Consider the following 11,426-nt stretch of genomic DNA (forward strand, 5'->3'; position numbering starts at 1 on the left):
ACATGAGTACTCATTAATTTAAATGAATCAAACATGAACACAAACAATAAGGCTCAAACAAACATGACCAAACTTGAACAAGCTGATATTAAATGAACACAAACATGAACACTTACATACTCAGTTCGACTCGGTTCATTTGCAGCCCTACAAATTTTAACGGTTAGAAATTTATTTTGGTACTTCAACATTGCTTGATGTTTTAATCCAACTATAATTTAGATGAATTTTAAATATTTTAAAATAAATTTTGGTACTTCAACATTTCTCCTGGTGATGCACTATATTATATTGCTTTTTTTAATTACACTTATCTGCTTCTACTCATGCAATTTAACGATGATGCGACCTAATGACCTTGCCACGTTTCCTTCTTTTATTTCAAAAATTCGTAAAATGTGTAATATGATTAAATTGTGTAAAAATTAGATTGAATTGTTTTATTAAAATATGTAAAATGTAAAATATTATTATAAATAAAAATTTGAAATTACACCACTAGCTTATGTCGTTATTTAAAATATAATTTTTAGGAACGAAAATGCCCTCACGCAGTATTGATCTGTAAAATGTAAAATATTATTATAAATAAAAAATTGAAATTCCGCTATCAGCTTTGTCATTATTTAAAATATAATTTATAATTATAGTATATATAGGAATAAAAATGCCCTCACGCAGGATCGAACTGCGGACCTTCAGTTTACAAGACTGACGCTCTACCACTGAGCTATAAAGGCTAAGTGATCTAAATGGGGTATTATTATGTATTTAAATATTTAACAACCATTACCCTACTTCCATTGCTCTGGAGCTTTCTTTTTCCTCTTCCCTATGAGCTATAATGATACAAAAATTAAAGAAATCAAGTATAAATATATATGTGAAAGTTTGGCTTGAGCTCAAATTATGCATGAACAATTTTTAATATAATCAATAAGCCCAATCCATATTATTCTCTGCTTGGCTCAACTCAATTACAAAACTAAGCTGACATTATTGAAAAAAAATTAAATGTTTAACAACCTTCATAATCGATTTTTACATGAAATCTTTCTAACATTATTAAAATTCTTAATTGTCATTCATTCGACAATTATTATTTCAAAATTTTTACTTTGATACCGTTAGACTCTTACTATTATATCCAAATCTATTATAATACATAGAACATTAACTCATTCTCTAATTGTGAGGATGGCCATCCTTTCTAATCATTAAATCAATGATGAAACTATTTCTTCAATCAACATTCTTCCAATAGATGCCCGAATATAGGGGTGTCAATATTTGATACGACACGAAAATCCGACCTGGACCCGACCCGAAAAATCCGGATTGGACCCGATCGGATTTCAAAACGGGTTAGGTTCGGGTTGACCCGGTGGGTTGCCGGGTCAACTCGAAAACCCGTTTAATTTAAAAAAATTGGATTCCCAGCCCCCCGTGACCCGTAATTGACACCCCTACCCGAATATAGTGTATTAGTTGAAAAAGCTTTGAGAAATCATATGCTAAGTTTGTGTGTATTACTTCAATACTTGATTGTTAAAAATTTTTATTTGAGTTTAAATTTAAATACATATAAATTAATAATAATAATTTTCAATTTTCAATCTTGTTAAGAAAAATTCTCTACGAGTTCTTTTATTAATACAATGTACATTCCTTTCTTTTATTATGAACATTAATTCTTCGCGGTTTGTTTGTTTTTTTTTTTGGGAAATTTTGGGGCCAAAGCCCTTATATTTCAAAATAAAAGAGTTACATTAGAGAAAGAAAAATAAATGACTAAACCTTGCATAAGCAGAAAATAGAACAAAACCTTATGCAAAGTCTTAAAAAACCACAACTATACCACCCAATAACAAAAAACAACAAAAATTTTTCAGATCAAAACTTGAGTAAGATCGTGAGATGGCTTGTAACGAAAAACCACGAGCAGCAACGATCCAGGACTCAGCAAAAAAAGGCTGGCAGAATAAACATCCAAAAGAGCTCCAGCATCCAGATCCAGCAATCAGCAAAAGGAGCCTGAAAATTAAGAAAACCAAAAGAAAAAACAGGACAGTAGCAGCAAAAAAGGATCTCCAAAAGTGCTCCAGTTTCCATATAATCGGGCCTCGGCGTTTATCATGAGCAGACAACATATCCCTGGTTGCCCCGAAGGCCCTCCAAGGGAAGGAAGTAACAGAGAGTAACAGCTGTGTATGAACATAGTTTTGATAATAACCACCAAACCAGCAGAACAACAACAGCATTAGCATAAAATTACCAATCCAGCAATCAGAAATTCTCCAGTAACTCATTATAATTTTTCCACCTAGCAACTTTTTCAATAATCAGCCTTTTTATAAGATAATGAAGAGAGGAAGAGCTACGAAACTCATTACCAAATCTCCTGCAATTTCTTTCTCTCCAAATTTGGTAAATGATGCAGCAAATCATTAGGAAATAGAAATTCCTATGGTATTTGGAATTAGAAAATTCATTCTCCACCCATTGGCACAGTTGCAGAATAGTAGGTCTGAAGAAAAAGTTCTTCGAACTGGGAATGAGAGAGTTTAGTATCAAAAAGGAGTAGGAACACTCAAAGAAAAGATGATTCACAGTTTCAGGAGCGTAATGACAGAGTGAGCAAGTTTCTTGCACATAAATAGATAATTTGATTTAACCAAAGCAGCAGTTTTACAAACAGACCTCCAAAATTTGCTAGCATCAGAAGATGGAGGACGCCAGGGAGACAAATAATGAGCAGTTAACCAGGCAGATAATGGAGAATTAGAATTATACATCCGATATATGATAGAGCAGTTAAAAGCATGAGTAAGAGCACTTAAAGTAGGAATGCCCAAACCTCCTTTCAAAATAGGCTTGCAAACAGTGTCCCAAGATATCATATGCAGTTTTTTTAAGCTAGAAATGTCTCCAAAGAATAGAAATTTAGAGCAGATTTTCTTAAAAAACTTAATAACAGTTTTAGGTAAGATGGAACCCCTGATCCAATAAGCAATTGTATTTTGAATAGTAAACTTTAAGTATTGCAGTCTCCCGGCCAGAGATAGAAGATTAGCTTTCCATCCTGTAAATTTCTTATTCAACTTATCCATCAAAGGCAGGAAATCAATGATCTTCAACCTATAGAAGGAGATAGGAATGCCAAGATATGTGATTTTTGATGCAATATTATAGATAGAGAGAGCTTGGCATAACCTATCTTGATTTCTTTGATTTTTTGAGAACATAACAGAACACTTTTCAAAATTAATATGCAAACCCGTAGCAATTGCAAATTCATTAAGAATAGCAGAAAGTGTTAAACAATTTTCCACTGTAGCCTCACCAATGATTAAAACATCATCCGCATAAAGAAGATGAGATAATTGATAGTCACCATCTTTAAAACCTTTAAAACCTCTCTCTTCCAAAAGATTGGATAAGGCATCCATGACCAAACAAAATAAATAAGGACTAATAGGGCAGCCTTGCCTTAGCCCCGAAGAAGAAGAGAAATAACCTTCCAAAGCACCATCAATAATCACAGAAAAATTAACATTTGTAATACAAGCCTTAATCCATTGGATAAAAGGTTTAGGAAAACCTTTTTGAGACATTCGTGCAAGCAAAAATTCTCTGGAGACCGAATCAAGGCTTTTTTGATATCAATTTTTGCACAAAAATAGTTACCCAAACCTCTCTTATTAACCAAAGAAAGGATATCACTAGCAAGGAGAATGCTATCAGTGGATATTCTCGATTTCACAAAACCAGCTTGCGTGTCTTTCACAATAAGAGGCATAATAGGTTTCATCCTTATAGCAATAATTTTTGCAATAATTTTGTAGAGAGTATTGCATAAAGAAATCGGCCTGTAATCAGAGATAGAAGTGGCATTTCGATGTTTGGGAATGATAGCTAGAGCAGTAGCTTTGATCCCACTTGGAAGAAACCCTTTTAGGAAGAAAAATCTGATAGCTTTGCACACCAACGGACCAATGATATGCCATCCAGATTTATAGAAGTGGTAATTGAAACCATCAGGGCCGGGAGAGGATTTAGAAGAGCCTTTAAAAACAGCAGCCTTTATTTCATCATCAAAAATAGGGGCAGTAAGAAGATTAGAGTAACAATCAGGAACAGTAGGCCCAATAGGAAAAACATCCACATTCCTATAAGAAGAAGGAAGAGGATTAAAAAGTTCCTGAAAATGCCCAATAATAGAATTGATCACCTCTTTCTTATCAGAAGTAGGGTTACAGGAAAATAAATTAACAACAGATTTAGTACTTCCCATTCTACTTCTAATTTTAGCATACAGAAATTTTAAATCATCTTCACCATGATGAAGCCATTTAATTTTAGCTCTCTGAATAACCCAACTAGCCTTCATAGAAGAGATCTCAGAAATTTGTGAATTTATGTCTTTGAGAGCAGCATTGAGAGAAGCATCCAGCTGAGAAATCTCAAGGAGAGACAAAAAATTCTGCTGTTTGACATGCAGAGCATCAAGCTTAACGTCTAAAGAGTTAGAGTTGGCCCATTTATGTTGTTTAATATCACCTTTAAGACGTTTAAGAACATTACAAAAGTGGGATAAAGGATTCCCAGTAATCGGCAGAGAAATAGCATTTAAAAGAAGATACCAGTACATATCATGCTTAGCCCAGAAATTCTTGAATAAGAAACGGTGATAAGAAGTAGTGGTGACACCTGAATGTAAAATAATCGGAGAGTGGTCCGAGCAAGAAGGGCTCTGATAGGAGCAATAAGAAGAAGAAAAATTCTTCATCCAATCATCATTAACAAGAGCACGATCCAATTTAATAAAAATAGGGTTATTAGCTTGCTGATTGTACCAAGTAAAAAAGTTACCCACAGAATACAAATCCATCAATTTATTAGCAAAAATTATAGAATTAAGATCAGCCATACTAGAATGATGGAGAGCAGAGCCACCAGATTTCTCATTAGCATATCTACAACAATTAAAGTCCCCCAAAATAGCCCAAGGAAGGTCGGAAGAGGGAGCAACTTGACTGATAGAAGTCCATAGATCTTTCCTTTCCGAAGAGCCATTAACCGCATAAACAAAAGATAACTGAAAAGGGTTCTGATTACCCACAGTAACAATTCCATTTATTAATTGCGTTGTCACAAGAGAAGGAGAAAAAGCAATCTTACTAGAATCCCATTTAACCCAAATTCTTCCAGAGGAAGAGAGGTTAAAATTATTAAAACTGGCTTCATTCGGAAACAAGGAATGAGCTGAATCAAAAAAGGGTTCCATAAGGGAAGACGCATGAACACGAGTTTCAAGCAAACATAGCATGTCCAGCTTAAAAGAAGAAATAAGTCTTTTACAACTTAAAACTTTTTCAAGCTTATTAAAGCCTCTAACATTCCAAACCCCAATGTTAGGAAAGGACATTAGGAAGTATTTTGAGATTGGGATTTTTTGTTCTGCTTTCCCTTAGCAGTTTTCCTGGATGTTTCTACCATTGGCTGCTTCTTGCTTTTCCCGGATTGCTTATGAGAGTTGTCAGCAAAATCATTACCTGAAATCAAAACATCCTGCTGATCAGATTCAATTTGAGTGCTTAAAATCTCAAACTTATTAGGTGAGGTAATAACAGTAGATTGTTTGTGGGTAATGTTCATCATAGAGGATGAAGAATCAGAGATTTCTTCAGTAGGTATGTTAAGATTTGGGATATTTGCAACGATAGGATCAGTCACAGGATCCACAAAGGTATTGCTGGCTGGTTCCACATAAGGGAGCATACGGGACGGCAATTCCTCAGCCAAAGAATTAGACTGCGGAATATCCTTAGAAGTCGAAGGAGGAGGGGAGTGAACTTGATAATGTAAAGGTTGTCCAATACTGTTCAAGTGCTTAGGTGAAGATGGAATATTGGAGGGTCCAGCTATAGATGGAGTGGTAGAATCTTTAGGCCTGGAGTCCGACCGAGGGGGTCTGTTGTTTGTGGGGGGTCTCGACGGATAACGATTAGTAGGTTTCTTACTGAAACTTCTTCCACGGGTTTTGGAGGAATCATTTACCTGATCATTCGCAGCAGGTTTAGGATTTTGAGGACATGAAGAAGAATAGTGGACAAGAGATTTGCAATGCTCACAAGGCACCGGTCTCCATTCATATTGAACCTTCAACTCAACTATATCCCCGTCCAGAGAAACTTTGATAACATCAGGATAAGTAGCATTACAGTCAACAAGTACACAAACCCGAGCAAAGGTGAGCCTAGTTTTTTGCTCCGTAAGTTGATCAGCAGCCACCGGAACCCCGATCTTGCTGGCAATTCTCGAGATACCCTCCGAATTCCAGCAAGCAAGAGGGAGGTCGTGGATTTTAACCCAGATAGGGACAGAGGCAAAGTTTTCCCTCTTAGGTTTAAATTTAGGATGCCACTTTTGGAGAACAAAGGGTTTACCAAGCAAAAACCACACTCCTTTTGACCATGCCATATCATAATCCTCTTCACAAGAAAAACGCAAAAGGAAAAAACCATCACTTAATGAGAGAAGTTGCAGAGAACCTTTTAGAGTCCACGTTTTGTTGATCGCTCCCAGCAGAGCTTCATAAAAGGGCCTCCGACCGATAGAGTAGCCAACAAGACAAAGTCTCCAGTCATCACCTCCTTTTGCAAGCTTGTCACTTGAAAAAGGAATAACCTCCGGCTCCGAAGGATGGTGCGAAAAGTTGAAGACTTTGGGAGCAGACGAGGAATCTGGAGCAAATATTTGGTTCCAGTTGCGTAGAGAGACCGGAACAGCAGCTGTAGTAGAAGAAAGGGGTGGAAAACCGGAGGAGAGAAGAGAGGTCTCCATGCAGGGGAACCTCCGGCAGAGCCGGAGGGGCGGCGGAAAGGAAGAAGCTCAGCAGGAAAAAATCGCAAACCCTAGCAGAGCCGAAAAGCACCTGCGGTTTGTTTGTTTATGTATGTTATTTATGTCATTAATGCTATATATTGACATATCAATTTATATATTTTGTGTTACGGATGTTATGCTATAGCATTTAAATTGCGCAATTTAGTGTTATAAATGTTGTGTCATATCTCTTATATTTTACTATATGTATGTGATATGGCTATTTTGTTCTCTTTTAAATCACATTTAATTTTATCTTATAGTATGCCCTGTTATTACTGTTGTGATTGTACTCACTTTGTTATATTAATAGCTCTATGTTAATCTTATTTTAATAAAGTTCATATTATGTTATTATCATGACGTAATATGTTTGATTCATTTGAGACTGATTTCAAAAGTAGCTTGTTAGTTCAATTTTTATTTTATTTTAGGGACGGGGTATCTACCCATTCATCCTCTTAAGAGATGTTTGGCGGCGTAACTAATCCCTCGACGAGTCTACTAGCAACAAGCCCACAGGTGCAGTACCCACAATTATTTTCTCTCAACTTAAGAAGTCGCGCAGCATGAGAGGGAAATCGAACATGAGTTGGGGGGTTCCCAACCATGCTTGCCCACCAACCCAACTAAACTTGATGGAGTTAGAGAAGAATTAAATAAAAAAAAATTGCCTCAAATGAAGCCTTATTCGAACAACTAACAAGAGTTCCAACCTCTATTACAATTACAATGGAAGAGAATTCGGGCAATATTACATGGGATCCAAACCTTATTCTTATATGATAAAATTAGGGAAATTTATATACATACCACTTTATAACATCATATTTACATCTCTAATAATGTTTTTCTTGGCGATGCCCTAAAATTTACGACGTGGCATGATAGCCCCACATATTATTGTAGTAGGCAAATATATATATATATATATATATATATATATATATTATATATATATAATATATATATATATAGGATAAATTTTAGGGAGATTTACATGCATACCATCTAATACTAATTCTATTTACATATTTAACATCTAAAACTTTAATATTACGATTACATACCTAAAAATTATCTGATCGGCGCTTCGAATCTTGAGGCAAAAGCTAGTTGGAAACTTCAAAAAGTAATTTGGGGCCCGGCCCGAACTCTGATTTACAGCAAGCTTCATATTCAAGATTGTGGCGGCTCACAATACAAACCCAATGCACACCTAAGATTCAACCCAATCTGAGCCCAAATGAGTCTGAGATCATAGGGCTCAAAGCGCTTGTTGGAAGGTGTAAACCGCAATTAGATGTTACCATATACGAGTCTCTCAATTTTGACGATTATACTCGATTTTCGAGCGGTTCGACGAGGCAGAAGCTACAAACGAGGCCTGAGACTCGCCAAATGCCGACGTCATTAAGGCTTCCAAATGTTCGCATACTGAAGTCTAGTGTGACGATCAATATGGGCTCTTTCCAATATCATTTACCGTTTCCATTCAAACCCTGCCTATGCGCCCATGTCACGCCGTTATTTGACGTGAGTTTATGCCCACCCAAAGAGAAACGATATAAATTAGATTGAGCATATCTGTCTCAGTATGGGGTGACCTAGTAATAGAGAGAGGAAGAAGAAGAGAAGATAGGGAGAGGATTGTCGAATGAATGACAGATTAGAGAGTTGTAATTAATGTGTAAGATGAGATTCATGTAAAAATCAATTATGAAGGTTGTTAAACATTTATTTTTTCAAAGTTTACTTAGTTTTTGTAAATTGAGTTGAGCCAAGCAGAAAATACATATGGATGGCTTATGATTATAGTTGAAAATTTTGTCTCGCATAATTTGAGCTCAAGCCAAACTGTCAGCACTATATATTTATAACTTGATTCTTTAATTTTGTATCATTTGCTCATAGGGAAAAGAATATAAGCAATGAGTAGCGGTAATGGTTGTAATTAAATACGTAATAATAAGATTTAGATCACTTAAGCCTTATAGCTCAGTGGTGAGCGTCATCTTGTAAACTGAAGTCCGCAGTTTCGATCCTGCCGTGCAGGGCATTTTCATTCCTAATATACTATAATTATAAATTATTTTTAAATTAATGACAAAGCTGATTGCGAATTTCAATTTTTTACAATATATATTATATAATTACAGATCATATCCTGTCGTGAGGGCTTTTCATTCTATAAATTATATTTAATATAACGACATAATGCTGGTGATGTAATTTCAAATTTTATATAATATTTTCATTTTACAATCATATGTAAAATAATTTCAATCTAATTTTACACAATTTAATCAATTACACATTTACGAATTTTTGAAATAAAAGAAGGAAAAGTGGCCTAAGGTCATATTATCGACATATCGTTTAAATTGCATGAGTAGAAGAAAATAAGTGTAATAAAAAAAACAATATAATATAGTGCATTCACCAGGAGAAATGTTGAAGTACCAAAATTTATTTTAAAATAAATTTAAAATATTTAAAATTCTATATCTAATTATAGTTGGATTAAAACATCAAGCAATGTTGAAGTACCAAAATAAATTTCTAACCGTTAAAAATTGTAGGGCTGTCAAATGAACCGAGTTAATAGAGTATATTGTTCATGTTTGTGTTCATTTAATATCAGTTTGTTATCAGTTTGGTCATGTTTGTTTGAGCCTTATTGTTTGTTTCATGTTTGATTCATTTAAAATTATGAGTACTCATGTTCAGTTTCGTTTAGTATTTAATCAAGCTTTATACAAACATGTATGAAACGAGCTCTACAAATGAAACTTTTAAAAAACTAATAATAAAGTTTAATCGAAGCTTCCTAAACAAACGATTACATCGAACATGTTCTGCGAACATATTTAACAAATTTTTTTAAACTATCAAACAATACACATTCATGAACATATTTATTAATTTTCTATAAATCAAATATTACTTATTTTTATTGAGACTACATTCATGAGTTCAAAAAATCGAACACGAATCGAAGCTTAATGTCGAGCTATATTCACAAGTTCAAATGAATAATATATTAGAATAATGAGCCGAACGCATTAGTGTTCAAGTTTGTTTATTTAAGAATCTACTATTTTAACGTTTGGTTCAGCCCTAAGTGGAAGTTCAGCCTCAATACAGCATTTTCCAACTGCCGCAAAATTGAATAATTAAGAAATAAGAACTGGACTTTTATCTAGCAAATTTTTACCCTATAAAGAACTGTCTTATCAGAATAAATGAATAAATCATGAAAAATAGAGTCTTTTACATTTCAGAAAATGATAAATATAAGCCATTGCTGATCCTTGTGCTAGCCTCTTCATTCTTAAATCGACACAAAGAACCTGTAAATCAAAATAATAAAGATTAAAAAATGGTTAAAAGACTATCCTAACTTCAATTTCATTATATTCTGCTAAAAGAATTTCAATTAAAATATTGAATATCTTAAAACTTTGAGAAGAAGTACAGCAAACCTCTGGTTTCAATTAAAGTCAGTGACATTTTTCACTTTTTATGTAGCTGTTTATCTCTTTGATTATGCCATTAGCAAGTGATCAACATCGTATTCTGCCATAAAATTTCACAAACTCCATATTTGGGTTCATTACGGTACCTGAAAGTCCATTTGAGATGATATAATCAACAAAGTCAGCTTGGAGAATCAGAGGAGATTTTGCCAGATGTATCGCACAGCATAAATAAGGAGAAACAACAATATAGATGTCTTGTAAAGAAATAAATGAGCTATATTGTCAGCTTAAAGGAGAAGAACAATAAAATACATGCCCAAGGACCTATTTCAACCCACATGGAGAGCGCTTCAATTTACATAATATTCAAAAAGAGAGGATATGCAATGGACAGTGTAAATATATCCTCGAGATCACTACAAAGAAAGATGTCTTTGATGTTAAACTAAGCTTCGTTTGGGATGATTCTTTCCTGCTCATCTTCTTAAAGCGGCTTTTTAGATACAAAAAACTAGCATTTTTTTGTGCTTCTAGAAAAGACGCGTTAATACAGCAGTAAGCCGTCACAAACGAAGCCTTAATGATGTCGCCATCCTTGTAAAATAAGGATTGGGATAAACTATTGTGTATTATATTCAATTTTAGCCCGCTGAGCAATATTTTCCTCACAGTCAACTCTCTACTCTTGTTTGTTATCTATCACAATCACACATGCCTTAATAACGATCCAAAGTACCGTTAGAATAAAGTTTGGAATGAGTAAAACTCATTTTAGACTTAATGAAAAAGTAACATTAGAAAGACAATGAAGAAATATCAAATGTATCCTCAATGGGGTTGTAAGTAAGAGGAAATCACAGTTAATAGACTCTCAATAACATTACGGAATGAGAATAGAAGCCAACATACTTTGAAAGCCGTACCAATTTGGATGAACTTGATTTCTTGGAAGATCGTTCAAGGCCGAAGAGGTCAAATCTCTAAACCTCATGGTCTATCAAAGTGAGGATCAATTGGCAAAAGCTGACAAGAAGGTCTTGACTCTGGAAAGTGGTC

At 34.5% G+C, this 11,426-nt stretch overlaps 1 protein-coding gene and 1 non-coding gene across 2 annotated transcripts; both read right to left on the reverse strand.

The window, feature by feature from the left end:
* Positions 1-668: 668 nt before the first annotated feature.
* Positions 669-740, reverse strand: TRNAT-UGU. Its single transcript has one exon. It is a non-coding gene; the product is annotated as a tRNA-Thr (tRNA).
* Positions 741-5,427: 4,687 nt separating this feature from the next.
* On the reverse strand, positions 5,428-6,846 carry LOC110110191. The gene has a single exon (XM_020841570.1). The coding sequence runs from the start codon at positions 6,844-6,846 to the stop codon at positions 5,428-5,430; it is 1,419 nt and encodes a 472-aa protein (XP_020697229.1).
* Between the last annotated feature and the right edge of the window lie 4,580 nt (positions 6,847-11,426).

This window comes from Dendrobium catenatum, unplaced genomic scaffold, assembly GCF_001605985.2.
Source record: "Dendrobium catenatum unplaced genomic scaffold, ASM160598v2 fragScaff_scaffold_1035, whole genome shotgun sequence".
Taxonomy (NCBI): domain Eukaryota; kingdom Viridiplantae; phylum Streptophyta; class Magnoliopsida; order Asparagales; family Orchidaceae; genus Dendrobium; species Dendrobium catenatum.

Bases quoted from the DNA above. Each gene is read 5' to 3' on its own strand.
- LOC110110191 (XM_020841570.1), bottom strand. From the start codon at position 6,846: ATGGAGACCTCTCTTCTCTCCTCCGGTTTTCCACCCCTTTCTTCTACT.